The sequence below is a fragment of the Cynoglossus semilaevis genome, chromosome 17, assembly GCF_000523025.1.
Source record: "Cynoglossus semilaevis isolate Cse_v1.0 chromosome 17, Cse_v1.0, whole genome shotgun sequence".
Lineage (NCBI taxonomy): Eukaryota > Metazoa > Chordata > Actinopteri > Pleuronectiformes > Cynoglossidae > Cynoglossus > Cynoglossus semilaevis.
Window position 1 is genome coordinate 5166287 of NC_024323.1, and position 17103 is coordinate 5183389.

The 17103-nt window shown below is 41.0% G+C and overlaps 2 protein-coding genes and 1 long non-coding RNA gene across 3 annotated transcripts in view; 2 read left to right on the forward strand and 1 right to left on the reverse strand.

Moving 5' to 3' along the window:
• Positions 1–749, forward strand: part of LOC103392820 (inward rectifier potassium channel 16-like) — a 4535-nt gene extending 3786 nt beyond the window's left edge. The window contains 1 exon segment of the mRNA XM_025064686.1: positions 1–749. This exon segment is cut by the window's left edge and continues 69 nt beyond it. Coding sequence (XP_024920454.1) covers positions 1–588 — 588 coding nt within the window. The 3' untranslated portion in view covers positions 589–749.
• Positions 750–859: 110 nt separating this feature from the next.
• Positions 860–8070, forward strand: LOC103392801 (inward rectifier potassium channel 2-like). Its single transcript, XM_008329530.3, has 2 exons — positions 860–1978; positions 3987–8070. Exon 2 carries the CDS (start codon positions 4229–4231, stop codon positions 5546–5548), a length of 1320 nt encoding a protein of 439 aa, XP_008327752.1. The 5' UTR covers positions 860–1978; positions 3987–4228; the 3' UTR covers positions 5549–8070.
• Positions 8071–11713: 3643 nt separating this feature from the next.
• The window catches only part of LOC112488447 (uncharacterized), a 10918-nt gene continuing 5528 nt past the window's right edge, over positions 11714–17103 (reverse strand). Inside the window, exons 3-4 of the long non-coding RNA XR_003052507.1 lie at positions 11939–11995; positions 11714–11850 (exon numbers count right to left, since the gene is read on the reverse strand). This is a non-coding gene — a long non-coding RNA (uncharacterized LOC112488447). The remainder of the gene's footprint in view (positions 11851–11938; positions 11996–17103) is intronic.

The following is a 17103-nucleotide window of genomic DNA, read 5'->3' on the forward strand; positions in this document are numbered from 1 at the left end:
GTCAACATGAGAGACGGGACGCTATGTCTGTCCTGGCGCCTCGGAGACTTCCGAGGTAATCACATCCTGGAAGGAGTAGCTAGGGCTCAGTTGGTACGCTATGTCAAACAGCCATCCGGGGCTATTGTGATGTCCTGTCAGGACGTGGACATCCAGAACAGGGACATCCTCCTGGTCACACCAATCACTTTAATACACAGGCTGGAGCCAGGAAGTCCACTCTACGGTCTGGGCCCAGAGGAGCTGCAGAGAGACAACTTTGAGCTGGTGGTGTCCTTCACCTACACCGGAGACTCTACTGGTATGCTCCATCAGACACGGACGTCCTACACACCAGCAGACATCTGCTGGGGCCAGCGCTTCAGGGACATGTTTAAGGTGGGCAAAAGGCACTACAAGGTGGACTACGCCCTGTTCAATGAGACCACGTGGGTGTTGGTGCCACTGCTCAGTGCAGAGCAGTACGACGGAGAGAGACGTCCAGAGGAGACCGCACTGTCCCGGCACAACTCAGTAAAAAGAAATGGACACACTTTCCAGATGAATCTGGACATCACAGAAGACGTGGCACAGCAGACCTGTCTGTAGCTGCAGCTGAGGTTTAGACTCTGAGCAGGAGCTCATGTAAATATGTTCATATGCGAATCTTTATGGACTGTAACGTCATTAATACGTCATATACATTTAATTTGCATCAAATGAATTAAGGTGAAGTTAAATCAAATTAAAATTCAACCGTTTTCAAATGTGTTATGTTCCGCTTTCCTCTTTTAACCATATAAATCCGTTTCACTGGCCTGAATGTGTAGCTGTATGCTGCCACACTGTGGCCACAGTTCACAATTACAGTAAAGGTTTTCTAGGGCACCGCTTAACGGAATGATTTTAAATACAGTCCAGTCAATAATTTTATAACTATATACACACACTAGAAATGTTTATTTTTTGCTAAATTTATTTCTTGTAAAAATATATGCATATTTTATTTATTAACTGCACTTTTACCAGATACACACACTTCATAAATATCTTACAAATGATGTGATTTGGTAAACTTTTAATAAATTATTATTTTTTAAACTATAGGCCATAAGACAAATGTACTAACTCACATTTGATGATAGTATAACCTCTAGTTACCATAATTTTCATAACTGATTTGCAGGAAAATAGTTATAGCTTTTTAAGTGTTTCTTCTGCTTTTACTATTTATCTAAACACTGTCTTGTCTAACACGTATATATTTGTTGCTCTTAAACTTTTCTTTGCTAACATCTTTCGGTCATATCGTTGTGGCCACGGTCAAGCAAAAAGTGGTTTTCTTTAATGATAGCATATTCTCAGCTTACATCTATGATAGCGACTATAGCATGAAAAGAGTGGTGCCTGTTGTAAAATAACGTATAGCCTACCTTAAATATAGCACATTTGAACGAGTCTTGTAAATAGTCCAATATTGACCGTGATTTAAAAACGCGCCATGTTGTGTAGACATCTGTGGTGGCTTTTTATTTTGCTCTAATGTAAAAGACTACATGTTAAACAATATTTTTTTTAAAAAACTTGTTCATTTGTAAACTACTAATCGTGGGATCAAGTATCAGAGGTGAAGATGTTTGCCCTCTGGTGTACTATGTCATATACAGTACAATGTTTTGACACCCGATGATATTCAACCACGACAGAAACCCTCCATAAGCGCTCGGAGGCGAGAACAGGCGCTGCAGCTCCTCATTGGTCAGAGCAGCCAGAGGGGCGGGGCTCAGACACACGTGGTTTTCTAAAGTCAGTGTTTCACCAATACGTTCGTCACTGCTGCCGCTGCTGAGACGGTTATGGCAGAATTTACAACGGATGACGAGAAAGTGAGAGGAAATAACAAACGAGCAACGAGCAGAGAGAGGAAGTCTGTACATATGGAACACATGGAACTTTACGAACGGAGAGAACGGCACATTCGCGCTGCGATGACCAACAGGTAGGTGGAAAGAGAAAGTTTTATTTACGGCACAGATGAGTTTGGTGATGTTGCAACAACCTGCAATGACTATCCAAGCAAGATGCAAATAGATTTGATAGTTGATCATATTGTTTTGTGTTATAAATGCATGAATTATATCAGTTAATGCATCATTATGGCTGATGTTTTAATTTTTTCTATCAATAATAATAATAATAATAATAACAACGTTACCACTGTAAGTAAAAGTTTTCTTCATGTTTGTGTTCTTAACAAACGTTGACTTATCTGTGCATAAGGTCATTTCAAATTAGTTCTATAAACAATAAAGCAGTTTAGAAAATATTTTTCTAAAGAAACAAATGTGCATTAAATCCTCAATCAAGTGCACGTCATGCAGTGCAGTGTGATACTGCAAAAGCTGGGGACAAAGAACTCATCTGCCAAACGACCGGCCATACTCATTGATTTCTGTAATAAAAAATAGAGCGGCTTTATGTAACCAGTTTCCAACTGCCTCAGCTGTTGCAGCTGATTGAAAACACATGCAAAACAAACAATGGCAGGTTGTGCAGCCTCTGGAAGCAGCTCTGTCTTCATGCACCCACTTGTGCTATTAGCACGGGTGTGAAATAATGAACAAAACAAGAAGAAATAACTCAGGAAATAAAGATTTAGAAGACGAGCAAATCTAAAAAGAAAGAATTTCAGAGGCAGTCCAATATTTTAATTAACCTCATTGTTGAATTTTCTTTACTTATCATGAGAAAATAAATGCAACTTACAAGTAGGAAACCAGTGATCTATAAGTGGAAAATCTATAGCTTGCAGTATATTTATGTCCGACATGTCTGGACTTCCTGTGTCCACAGGAAAATGTCAGCCATTCGTGGACGCTGTTGTTCAATGTCAAAATCGCAGCACTTAAAAGACTTTACAATCTGAGAAATCTAAAATCTTTGGCCGCCCCAGAGGTGTGAGTGAATGGAGCTGCATATTCCCAGTAGGGTGTGTGACCAAGGATTCTATTTGTAGTCAACATAGCTGTGACATCATCAGTTGTGAAAGCGGGGGAACATTTTATACAGTAAAACACAACTCACAACACGTGAGCGAAGCAGACAAACACGAACCAAACATTTTATTAGAATGGCTGTGAACGACTTCAGTTCATTTACTGTGTTAATACATGGCCTGTATTACAGCACTTCACAAGAGATCTTTTTTTACTTTTTAGCTGGTCTTGCTTACAACAACAAACAACTCAAGTATTTCTCATCTAACATTTGGCTGACTTGTATTTATTTATTTATTGGATTTTTAAAAAAATGTTTTGTTGTTGCTTTTTGGCCTATTCTGGGAATTTTTTTATTATTATTTGTTTTATCACTGTTTATTTATTTTAGCAAATTCCAGGCCAATAGTTACACTAATAGCAGTCTTTTTTTAATGATGTAAAATCAAATCTAGATTCTACAATTGTACTGTTGGTATTTTGGGTTATTACATTAATAATTGATAAAAAAACATAACATAAGAGTTTTAAGATGTAATTAAAAATATAAGCACTGATATATATATATATATATTTAAAGTAAAACAAATACACAAGTAAATAGTTTTAAGCTTCAGCTCCTGGATGTAAACGACACGTTTGCTCAGAACTGACACTGGTTCCAGCCGCTCAGAGGATTGACGTGAACTTGAACAGTAATTTGACTCAGCCTTGTGCAGACTGACATGTGTATTACTGTCAGGGTACTACTGTAAGTAATACTTACTTACAATTACAGGGGGCAAATATAAGTAAAAAAGGTGTGTCTGTTGTTTTTTAAAAATTATTTTCCTTTGCTTTTTTTTGAATTGGTTGCATAAAGTGTGACGGTGCATACACAGATAACATTTGTCAACTTTTGTGTAGTGTAACAATCTATTATTCAAGCAGCAGGTAACCACACACCAACTTTGCTCCGTCTCCTGCCAATTACTTTAAAACTGTTTTTGTCTCTGTCTGTAATTTCCACAGCCCACTTCACTGATGAGGCCAGTCGTCAGCGTGACCTGGTCAGCAGTGACCTGTCCTCACCAAGAGTGAACGACGCGCTTGCTAAGCTCATCTCCTCCCTGGCCTGTTGCCGGCAGGATCTCGACCTGGCGTTCACGTTTTCTGCCTGACTTTGTCCATTAGATCATTCAAAACTGTTTCTCCAACGCTTCTTTCGAAAACTGAGACTGTTTTCCAAAGCAGAACCGGCCCAGCCCTCCCAGATGGACGTTATGGGGAGTGTGCGAAGCCACCGCTACAGCATTGTGTCCTCTGAGGAAGATGGCATGAAGCTGGCCACTATCGCTGTCCCGAACGGCTACGGGAACGGCAACATCAATAAGGTGCACGCGGCGCACCAACGTCAGAGCCGCTTTGTCAGGAAGGACGGTCACTGCAATGTGCAGTTTATCAACATGAGCGAGAAGGGCCAGCGGTACCTGGCAGATATCTTCACCACCTGTGTGGACATCCGCTGGCGCTGGATGCTGCTCATATTCTCCCTCTCTTTTCTGGTCTCCTGGTTGTTTTTTGGGTTTGTCTTCTGGTTAGTGGCCCTGTCTTATGGGGACCTGGAGAGTGAGACTCAAATGTGTGTTTCCAATGTGGACAGCTTCACCGCTGCCTTCCTGTTCTCTGTGGAAACCCAAACCACAATTGGCTATGGCTACCGCTACGTGACAGAGGAGTGTCCCATCGCCGTCTTCATGGTGGTCTTCCAAAGTATTTTGGGCTGCATCATTGACGCTTTCATCATCGGCGCCGTTATGGCAAAGATGGCCAAGCCTAAGAAGAGAAACGAGACACTGGTGTTCAGCCACTACGCCACAGTGGCCATGAGGGACAGCAAACTATGCCTGATGTGGCGTGTGGGAAACCTGAGAAAGAGCCACCTGGTGGAGGCCCATGTGAGAGCTCAGCTGCTAAAGTCCCGCACCACCGCAGAGGGAGAGTTCATCCCTCTGGACCAGGTGGACATAGACGTGGGCTTCGATAGTGGCATTGACAGAATATTCCTGGTGTCTCCCATCACCATTGTCCATGAGATAGACGAGGACAGTCCCTTCTACGAGATGAGCAGACGAGACATAGAGTCGTCAGACTATGAGATTGTTGTGATTCTCGAAGGCATGGTGGAGGCCACCGCCATGACCACGCAGTGTCGCAGCTCGTACGTGGCCAGCGAGATTTTGTGGGGCCACAGATTCGAGCCGGTGCTCTTTGAAGAAAAGAGCTTCTACAAAGTGGACTATTCCCGCTTCGACAACACCTACGCGGTGCCCAGCACCCCTGACTGCAGCGCCAGGGAGTTGGCTGAGAAGAAGTCAGCCGCGTCCAGCGTGAGGAACTCATTTTGTTATGAGAATGAAGTGGCTCTGGAGAAGGTGGAGATGGAGGAAGAGTTAGAGGAGGATGTGGAAACACAGATTGGAGGTGCAGAGGTGGGGGCGCCCGAGAACACAGGCCTAGATGAAGTGTCAGAATCCGAATACAATCTGGACTCCACAGACTCCAGATGTTTGACAACCGAATCAGAAATGTAACGGCACAGAAGGAAGGTTCTAACCATGAGGGGGTTTAGAAAAAAAATGCATGAAAAATGTCTGATCTAAGGTCCAGGTTTTGCAGATGATCTTGTTACGTGAAGCTAAAAAGATTGAGACGCCTTCAGGTACAAACTGAAGGAGTCTGTTTATGTTATGATTTGCAAACCACAGAAGTAGATTAGCTGATTGAATTGACTGTATTGTTAATTTATTCAAATTTATATTTCACTTTTTACTTTTTGCGTGTAGCATCCTGCATGTAAAAGGTTTTTTTTCTGCTGTGTGAGCCCAGCATCACACAGATTGTCTCTAAAGAAACTGAATATATTTTATTTAAAGGGGAAATGTGAAGATTTTAAATGCCAAAGACATATATTTTTAATTACTTAATTAATGAATAAGTCGAGCTTGTCTTGAAACAGTGGTTCTCAAATGTGGTTCCCAGGTTACCCTAGTGGTTTAGACCCATAATTATAGTCCAAGTAATCATGATAATGCAAATATTATTGAAAAAATACCCAGAAAAAGAATGTTTTAGGGCAGAACTAGTCAGTACTGATATTAACAATATTATCTACACCTGCAATTTACAAGCACTTTAAACTCGTGAAAAACCAATTTTGATGAAGTCAAAAGTATGGAATAGATTAAGACCGGATTCACAGACTCAGATTTGAAGTTTAAGGTCTTACCTTGAAGATATTTTTCAAAACTTAAAATTTTAAAAACCCTTAAGACTAGACTAGACTAGAAAAACAATCAGATTTAATAAAAATGTAGACTAATAATTACAAAACCTGAGCACCAAAACCTAGATTTAAAACTATTTAAATTGGCCCAAACATACTTTTGTGACTTTAAGTCTAACTTGAAACCTTGGAGACTTGACTAAAACATCTATGAGTACTAAATACCGAAGTACTATTTGGCAATGACTACAACCTTTTGCTCTAAAGTTAAAGTTTTTGGGGGCAAATTGGTCTTTGATCTCAGGTCAAGCCCTTAGACTTGAAGGACCGAAACTCGGACTTCCCCATTTGAGGAACATTGTTTTAAAACACGCTCGCATGTGACTTTAAAAAAAAAACAAAAAAACAAAGAGCTCCAAAAGGCTACTGTTTTAATGAGCTGGTCTCTGAACGTCAAATTCTTCTTCAACTCCATGCTCTGGATGTGAGTTTGCGAAACAAAAGGCTGCTACATTCTTTAACCTATCATTTTCTAAAGTATGGAACTTTCGCAGCACGTGATTGTAGAAACGTCTCAGCCCTGATGGGGGCACTATGGAGAAGGTTCAGATTTAATCAAACACACACTGTATTAGCTGCCACAGAGTACGGCGATTATATACGACTCACTGTACAGTATGCTACCACGTCTCGCAGGTCTTCATGTTCTAATGTGCAATACAGTGAGTGGTAGAATGTGACGGGAGGCTCCAGTCTGAGCCGTGGTACTGAATGTTTGAGATAAGTGCTGCTACGTTACCTGTTGTAAGTTTAGAGAGAACTCTAGGAGCCAAAAATGTATTATTTGTCTTTTAAAGTATCTATTTTGAGAATTACAAATGCAGACTGTAAAGTTATTTATAGACGTAGGCGAGCATGATTCTGTCAGTGTGTTTTTACAGCTTTTTCTCCAGCTTTCCATGATAGGTATACAGTACAGAGTTGCTGTTGTTTTTTTTTTTATCTCAACCAAATGTCTCTCATGTTGGATGAAAATCTGGGCTGGCTTTGGAACATTCTACAAACCCCATTTCCAGAAAAGGTGGTACGCTGAAGTTGGTTTTGTACAAGCTAACGTTTGGAGATTGGTTTTACTCTTAACCTGAAAACAAGAAGAAGAAACAAATGTATAAATGGATGTGTTCAACACAAAAAAGTTTGGACAAAGGCAAAGTTAAACAGCAGGTGACATTCTGGGAGGCTTTCTAATTTAGTAATGTTTAGTTAGTTATGAGACTGGTCTCTGCAGCTAAGGTTGGGTTGTGGCCGATCACTTCGTTAGAGAATCCATAGTTTCAGGAGTCAGGAAAAAAATAATCTGTAAACAAAGGTTGTCTTCTTGGCCTTGACGACAAACTTTGGACATGTGTTATATCAACTACTTCACTTCTTTTCCACCAATACGTTAGTTTTCTCTTTCCTCATCATACTGAGGATGAGCTCCACTTATTATTGTTCACTTATTATCAAAAACCTGGCCTCAGTCTTAACTATAAAAAAACCAAACACTTTCTGTATTTTGTCACCTGCATGCTTGGTCAACCAGTGAAAGCTATAATTCTGTCCTTCTCCCCTGGTGGTGATCTCTAATATTTACGCTATTTTTATTTTTCTACCGAGGTCTTCCTAACTTCCTGTACACGCCATGTACACACTGTGCAGTTTTTTTTTTAAATTATTACTATTATTATTTTGTGAATATTAATGTAAATAATGTACATTGTCATGTTTGTTTTTCAATAAAACTTTGAAATCATCAACATGTTGACCGATTTATTGTTTGATAAAAGCGTCAAAGGTTTGAAAAACTTTATATCCAGTGTTTTGTGCCGGATATTTTTTTCCTTTTTTCCTTCAAGGTTTTCCAGACTGTCAACATTCACGTCATCACTTAATGAATCTTAAACTGACTCACTCAGACTCCGACAAAGTCCTTGGAGACACTGCAGTATCAGCTGACACAGCTGGAAATGACAGCAGTGGAAAAAACATTCTTGACGTTCTTCATCTCTTACTGTAAATTGTGGAAAAGAAACGTGTGCAGTGGCGTTCTGATCTGTGAAGTGTGAATTGTTTCAAATTAAAACAACCGGCTTTCCTCCTCTGACTCTGTGGGAATGGATAGTTTTACGGCGTCTACAACTTTGGATTGAATAATTAATAACTGACACTAGTGCAAACAAAGAACCAATTCCTCCAAGCAAAAATAATAATAAAAATCCAGCGTGATCAATATGTTTTTATACACAGTATGAGACCTCTGTCAGCGTGTTCAGCTGGTGTTCATCCACATCTGTGTTCTCTCAGCCAGAGACACAGTCAGGAACCTATTGATCAGACCTGTTCCAGTGAGCCGCTGTGATTCGCTTCTATAGGAAGTTGCTGCTGCCCCTGGGCTTTTTCCATGTTAGCCAATGAAATGTGGACAAAGCTCTGGGTTAGGCTCAAAATAGAGGCACTCAAAAAAGGGATATTCTCTAAATGATTTAAATTCACTGCCTTCTGTTTTTAAAACATGATGACCAGCGTCTGGTTCAACAGAATCTTAACATTTGAGCATCCAAAAAGCAACTTATTAATTTCATCAATCTGCAGCATTTATGTTGATGTATTAGGATGGATGCTGTGTGAAATATCAACCAGCTTCTTTGGCCACTGAGCCCCTTTGTCCCAAAGTGGGTTCCCTGAACTTTGTCAACCTGTTGGACCTTCAGGTTCCTTTATTAGCTGCATGAAGTGAAACAGAACCAGTCAAACCTACTGCGACAACACCAGTTTCTAATTAATCTGTTTTCTGTCACGTTGGGCAAATAAAACGTCATCCACGCCTCAGACCTCAGCGTGAACCGATAAAGAGTGGAGATATAAGCAGCCCAAGTGCACTTGTCCTTCTGTTACCCCGTGTAACGTCTCAAGTTTTCCTCTGTTTTATATCAGCCGCCGTCGCTGACAGCCGATTTATACACATAATTTTTGAGAGTGTAAAATCGCAGACACATTTATTGCTCAGGAGGAAGTCTCTCCCATCTTTCCTGAACATATTTAGAAAGTGTTTTATATCTGAAACAGGGATCTGTCTCCGATGTCTCTTCTTATTGCGGCCTGTCAGGTTTTTTTAGGAGGCAAAGAGTAACTTTGGGGTCATGATGTGTTCATCTTTAATACCATTGTCAGCATGACTGACATTAGAGCAGTGTACAGATGCATGTTTGCATGGTTTATGGTTCCTATTCGGCGTAAATATTATTCGGCTCGGCAATCGTCAACCTAATGTAACTTGGTGAGGAGTATCTGCAGTCCTTGGAGACCTCAGTCAGTTAACTCGGTTGTGAGAGAATATGAAGAACTAGGATCACTCCACCAAGAAGTTGGCATCGAAGGACCAGAGTCAGACTGAGTCAACAACTGGGAGGAAATGTTGAGCAATCACTGAAAATGTCCTAAGTGTAGCAGTGCAGTGTGTTCAGCTTCTTCCACAGTCCTGGTTTGTTTCTCTCGGTGAACGAAGTTGTCACATTAGCCATAAAAGCAAAGACCCAACTACAACGCAGGACTTAACCACAGTCAAAAACACACACACACAAACAGGGGTATGTCACTGTCTGAGCAAACACTAGATACATCCCTATAAAGTTTACAAAAAGACATGCAAAGTGGTGTCCTCAAAGAAACAAGTTAATGTTGCACAGCACTTGTAATAACATGTTGAGTACATTGAGAGGTTCAAAAAGAGGGGTCTAACAACCCATCCCTGTAGGTTTGCTTTTCATATATGTTCTGGGATTACACTCTGCAAACAACTGGGCAATTAGCACAATTCTGCCCTGCGTCAAAGAAGCTCTTGTTGTTTCCACTATGCAGTGTTTGCTGGCATAAGACAAGCTTTGTGTTTAAATGAGTCAGGCTAAATATTCACGCACAGTTCGTACACCAAATCACAGATGTGAGGTTCCTGTTTTAAGCAGCCTCTCCAGCTTTCTGTGATTTCCAAGAAATTAGTACAATATTACTGACTGGAAAATGTAGCTGTAGTAGCAATGACGTCCACCGACGGTAACCGGTTCAGGCAAAGTGACTAATGGTCTTTGGAAGTTGAACTAAACTTTCAAAGCTTTCCTCTGGGGATGAGAATGAGCCAAGTTTGCAGGACATGATGATGTATTTGAGGGACGTCTGGTATTTTAAACTATAGTCCGAACCTGGAATCTAATCATTTCAGGTCACTTCAGAAATGATTACTGTCTTTATTCACAGCCCTGACACCTCGCACTACATATAACAGAACAAGTGAAGCTAGGTGCTCTGGTGTTTCTCCTGTATTACAGTAATTATTTTTATTTATATTCAAAAGGTTTGACCTGCTCTTTGACGTTCAACTTTTAAAATAATTATGATGTTGTAACATTAAGCAGGACAAGACCACCTGTGTTGGACCATATCAGACCCTGCTCCTGGGAGTCTCTGGTTCACTATGGTTCACACAGGTAGGATATTTGAACTGGGGGGTGCTATAATCATCTGAACACATAATGTTGTAATATTTATATTTATATTCAAAAAGGTTTACTTATATTTACATATTTATATTTATGTATTTTATATTATCAAATGGGTGTCGGGGCACTCTGTTTTGCTTGATTTCCTGCAGTGGAAAGTCTTACTGAAGATGTTTGGTTCAAGTAAATATTGTTTTTTCAGTACTCTCAAATACCCTAATGTTTATCTTATCATAACAAAGGAAATATCATCACTGCTCCCACCTGTTGTCACCTCACACTCAGCCAAATTACAATACGGAGCATCTTCCCAAGTTGTAAACAGCAGATTTCACTGCAAATGCCTGTGGTGATTTATATGTGAATAGGTGAGTGATGAAAGCTATTCATGTATTTGCAATGCAACTGCATAAATTAAAAAGAAAAGCGTATGTTGGCCCAGATGTGTAATCTACTAAAAACCTCCAAAATCATTTCACTCAGGATTAAACGTCAGTTAAAAACATTTTGCCGTTTAATCATCTCTGACTTGACGCAGTGAAACCTCAGGTGCACTGCACACAAACTACTCACAAAAATCACATTATACCAGCTGGGATTCAAACTGATGACTTTTTTGCAGTGAGGCAAAAGTGAGAACCACTATGTCACTGTGCAGCCAGAGTCATATGAAACATATCAGTGATCTGATGTGATAAGGTGAAACCCATTGGTGGATATCTGTGCATTAAGTCTTTAATTATATAACCTGACAACAAAAAATATTTTAATTTTCTACATCAGTACTGCCACATACTCTCTTTTTTACCCTTGTCCTGTAGAGTTTGTCAATTGTTTTGAACGAACACTAACACTACGCGTTCACACCAACACTCTCTTACACGCACACACACACACACACACACACACACACACACACACACACACACACACACACACACACCTACCTTCTGACACTCATTTTGGCTTGATGTTTGACAGCTGAGTGTCTCATGACACTCGGGGGAGGAATGGCAGAATCCAGCAAGTACAATATGTTGGATGGGATTCAGGCTTTTTCCATTCCCTGAGCCTGCTGAAAGACAATATGTATATTTATCCATGGCGGGCGTGTCTGGTCACCCAAGCTGCAACAACAAAGAATTTGGCACATAGCTACTTACACATGCATTTACATCAGTGTTCACTGGATTTGGTGTCGGTTCATTTCTCTCTTTTTCCTGCATTTGAAAAAAGAAGAAGAAAGGAAATGACATCAGTGTTGAATTCATTCATACTTTTCCTCTCACGCTGTTGTTTACTGGTAAATACCTGGTGCATTTTTCGCACGGCTGACCTTTACGCTGCTGGCTCGGCCTCCTTTAACCTTGACAAACGCATTCAGAGCCAGGAAACAAAAGTGATACCCACTTTATGTCCGTCGTTGGCCCAGGGCCAGCGGCAGCTCAGTGTGAGGGTATTTGGCTCGGTGTGGTGTCACACTGTTGCCTATAATGGAGGTCCAGCAGCAAGTGCAGTGCAGCACTGATCCTTGACTTCCATTTATGCCGCCTGACACCATCATAACACACCCTGCTGGTATTGTCGATCCATTTGAAAACAGTTTAACATTATAACTCCTGCCAAGTTACATGGAGTGGGACCACGGAGAGCTTTCTCCTGCCTCCTGATCTCCCACTCCTCTAAGAGATCACTTCTTGTCCTGTCTGTGATAATGCCGCTGAGCCCTTTGCCAAAACCCAGACATCAACTACAAAGTAATATTTCAATATAAAAGTGTTTTCATGAATCATTTCAAGATTGCAGGATTTTTTCGTCACAGGAGATACTGGAGCGGGGCTTGTTTACCAGGACAGCTGAGGAGACATCGATACGTCTGAACTGTGTCCAGCCCTTCAGAGAGAAAGGTTACCACCAAACTGGTCCGGCCAGCCAGCCATTATGTTCAGGCATTGTAGACAGGCACAGCATTGTCAGACATGTGCTGGATGTAACTTAATCAAAGTGTTTTCTCCGAGTTTACGGCTCAGTGCGAGGCACTCCTCCTTGTTTCACACGTACAGAAATGTGCAAACGTTTCAGGCAGCTGTATATATTTACATCTTTTATTAATGGACGTTAGATCAGCCATCCAAATTAGGCTCTCAAGGCACGTCCTTGGTTGCTATCACTAGGGAGGTCCGGGAGGGGGTGTGGGGGGAGGGTGGAGGGGTTCCTCGGAGAGCGGAAACAAGACCTCTGCTCTGGCTGAACAGGTCCAGCAGCCTGGCTGCCACACAGAAAGAGCAACCGCCAGTGGCAGTCCACGACCCAGATGTTTGCTTTGCATTGTTGAGGAGAAATTCTTCCAGTTCTCTAATTTCCACAAAAAACTTGCAAAAATGGGTGATATATTAAATAAATATGTAAATCTAGAATATCTAGAACACAACTATATTTAATCACAAAAGAAAGTAGAGCTTCCAGATTACAGCCTGTACAGCATAAATGTTTCATCCTATATTAATGGGTGGTGGCACTTTATATACTGTACAATGACAGTTAGACTGTACGTCTGAAACACCTGCTCCTTCAGGACGAAGCAGCTACGGCACCTAAAACAGCTATAATGGGACAACAGTTAGTGTTACTATAACGATATCTGAGCAACCAGTCAACGTAAGCAGCGGCCTCAGGGGTAAAGACCAGGACAGAGACATGAGGTTTTTGTAAACCCACTCTTCTCCCTCAGTGCCCACAGGAAGACATCACTTGTTTCATGTAGGCAACGAACATAATGAGGGAAGGTTACAGTACTGAGATAAAATAAAAATAAATATAATTCTATAGATTTTGTTATTTCATCAGTTGTCTCAGAGATAAAAAAGCATTTCTAACATATGGCTCGTAGTATTTTACAGGGAACCAATTAGACAAATGGATCAATCACATCAACTTCACAGATAATGTTTAGCTGTATTGTTAAAAAAGTACATCATTAACGTTCCATTTTAATAATGCTTAGTCATGCCACACGCTTAGCCTGCTGGGATAGCTGTCAGTCCTGGGGACCAGGAGGCAGGAGTTCATGAAAACACGCATCAGCAGACGCATAAAATTAGAACATAAGTCAAAATGTGTTTGTTCATTCTACCTCTTTTGGAAATAATTCTCATGGGGAAAGGTAAGAGGATCAAATCAACGGTGAGAGGGAGCTTGGCACCAAGCAGAACGGGACTCCAGGGAGACCTAATCATCCTCATTGCTCTGCTGTGCTGCAGTGAAATAATCAAGTCCCACACAGAGGGAGCAGATGCTCTCTGTCTCCTTCAGGTACAGGTTGGTGTGGGGTGGTTCATTTTTAAATGTTTCTCACAAATTCAATTCAAAACATCTCATACTGAAGTTTCCCTACGTTGACAAAATACAAATTGAGTATTGCTGCTATCAATAGTGTTTTTTTAGGGTTAATAAGCAGACTGCCTTTACTATAAATAACATCTGATCTCCTTCTCCAGCTCAGAAAGCAATTTTATCCTAACAAGGAGATTATTTCTTACGTCACAGCACAATTTTCTGCCCTGTCCTGAGATTACGGAGGTGGCTTATGCTTGGTTTAAGCAGCAAGGAAAACAATGGAGCGGAGGCTCTGCAGGAGTCGACATGTGACTTCTGATTAGAAAGAGGGATGGACACTCACAGAGAGAGGGGTCAAAAGTGAAAAACCTGGTCAAGTTTGATCGTCTTATGATGATGAAAGGAGCTACAATAATAAAGAGTGTATCGTTACACATACGTGCACTGTAATTACGCATGCTCCTCGCACAACTAAACTACTCATTATTTTCCCGTGCAGTTTAATTACTGGGATGCACGAGAACTTTAACTAGAATTGAAGTCATCACCACACTTTGAGAGAGCGCGGGCCAAAAACGAGGGCAAGTTTTCCATGTCCACAGAGGGAAACGGGTAACAGGAGATGAGCGACACACCAATTAAAAAGGTCCGAGCATCAGAGACAGGGCTCAGTGTTACACCTGAGGGCTCAGGTAATCAATGTTGTCTCCTTATCTTCCGACTTTCCTGCTCACTCAGGACAAAAGAGGACGCAATTAAAAAACAGGCTTCTGAGATCAAGCCTGGGATAATAACCCAACTAAAGTATTTAAATTAATTCAAGAAGTAAATCATTTCTATTAGCCATGGAAGTACAACAAAACACCTAAACTGACTAAGACAGCACTTGTGTGAGGCAGCCAATGTCTTTTATATATACTTTTATGTATATGTATAACTTTTATATATATGGTGAACATAACACCATCTGTTTTAAGATTATTTAAAACATTTTTTCAGGTGCAAAATATACAAAAATACAGGCAGAGGGCAGTGTCCCCTGCATCCAGCGTACACTTGTCTTAGTCTCATATATGTGCATTATTAAAACAAAAATACATGCTTTCAACTTTTTATCTATTGATTTTGTTCGTATCAACCTTAGCCCGATGAAAGGGTAAGTAACAGTGAGTAACTGTAATGTAGTCGAAGTTTAAACTGCTCCAACACACTTTTTAAATGTGTCCTAAAAGCCGTCATGTGATCATCTGAACCTGCGACCTCTGCTAACAAGCCTGATCGTCTAAGGCGGATTTCGACCTACGATTGAATAAAAAAGACTTTTACGCGTCCTCAGCATCCACTGTTACAGTCGCAGGCAAAAGTATGGAAACAGTGGCTGTACAGAAACACTCTATATCCTCAGAGGAAAAGAGAGGTTTAAGTTCACCATTAGATCAGGCCTGAAAAAAACACAAGAGGTTTATATATAAAATGAAGTCTCAGCGGTTTGGGGTCTGTTTTTAGTCCTGGTTGTTTTGCATTAACAGGCACAGACATGCAGCTCGTCTGGTTGATGAGGAGCATCTCTCTACACTTAGTGTCACAGGGGACACGTGTGTTTCCATTAGACCAGCTGGGCTCTAAACACTTCCACTTTCCTTCAGGACAACAGCCTTAGCTGTAAAGGTTCGCGGGGTCACAGCCTTCCAGTTTCTCCTGTCGTCTGTTGCCAGCCTCTGTCGCCCACCAGAACGGAACACGGGCCATGTGATGGCAACAAAGACAACACTCCTACGCTGACCTCACAGCAATGTCAACAGCGACAGGTGTAAGGAGGCCATGGAAATGGTGTTTAGATGTGAAGTAATCTGTCCTGAGGATGGATCTTCTCACTTGGACGTGAAGTTTGTCAACAGCAGACGGTGATGGTTGACCTATGCAACAGAGTTGGCCCACATCCGAGCAACTGCATGGTTACAGGTTCTCTGCAGCCTATGTGTGCACAACTGAACAGGTCTACAAGTCAACACTGAACCTTGATGATCCAGGTCCCTGACAGACAGAGCTCAACTTAGATTTTTCTTCCAGGACAAGGCATCTTCAACTTTTCTTTAGTGACTTTTTGCGAACCTTTCCTTAGTGACTTGAAATTGGAGTTTCACAATGACTAGATTTACATGAGACAATCTTATTTTTTGACTTGCCTCAGAAGTAAACCAAACTTTGTACTTATGACTTTTCTTTGGTGACTTGGGGCTCTGACTCAGTTTAGCCTCAGTGACTCAGAATACTCGCACATTTTAAACTTCTCTTGGACTAGATTCGATTCCTTTCTCCACTGACTCGATGGGCTTGAGTCAACCTCATTTACTGAGATAGACTTGTGACTTCTGACCTGACTTTTACCTGACCCAAACTTTACTGGATGACTCGGACTTGACTCAAACTTTTACTTTAAGACTAAATATCCAAAGCTCATGACACATTAATCCATTTCAACCCTCTGTATATACCGTGTGACCATAATTAGAACGGCTAACTTCAAACGCATTTGATTAAAATCCAATATTTTAACCATGTTTTCTTGATAAATAGTGATTTGATTTACTTCAAGCCTACATACAGCATGTGTTCTGCTTTTCAGACCTGCATTCAACATCATACATCAGAATTTTTACACAATTCAACTCTATTCATAGAGTTTCTATTCATATCTAGGAATATCAGCTTTTTTTTTCAAAGAGAATTTAATGGCAGGGGTCTGTGTACTCATTTTCCAGGATGCCGACTACAGTGTAACTGGTGAATCAATACATGTTTGTTAGTCATGTTGGGGGTCATCAATGGAAACATGAAAAGACTTTTACGTAATCGAGAGAACGTCAGGACAAAAGACAACAGCCGAGGCTGCTTAACCAATGTTTTTAGCCGATCACTAAAACCTCATGGATGAGAAAATGAGCAGCAGCAGCAGCAGCAGCAGCAGCAGCGGCAGCAGCAGCAGCAAGCG

Coding starts and splice junctions, on each gene's coding strand:
- LOC103392801 (XM_008329530.3), top strand. CDS start 4,229: ATGGACGTTATGGGGAGTGTGCGAAGCCACCGCTACAGCATTGTGTCC.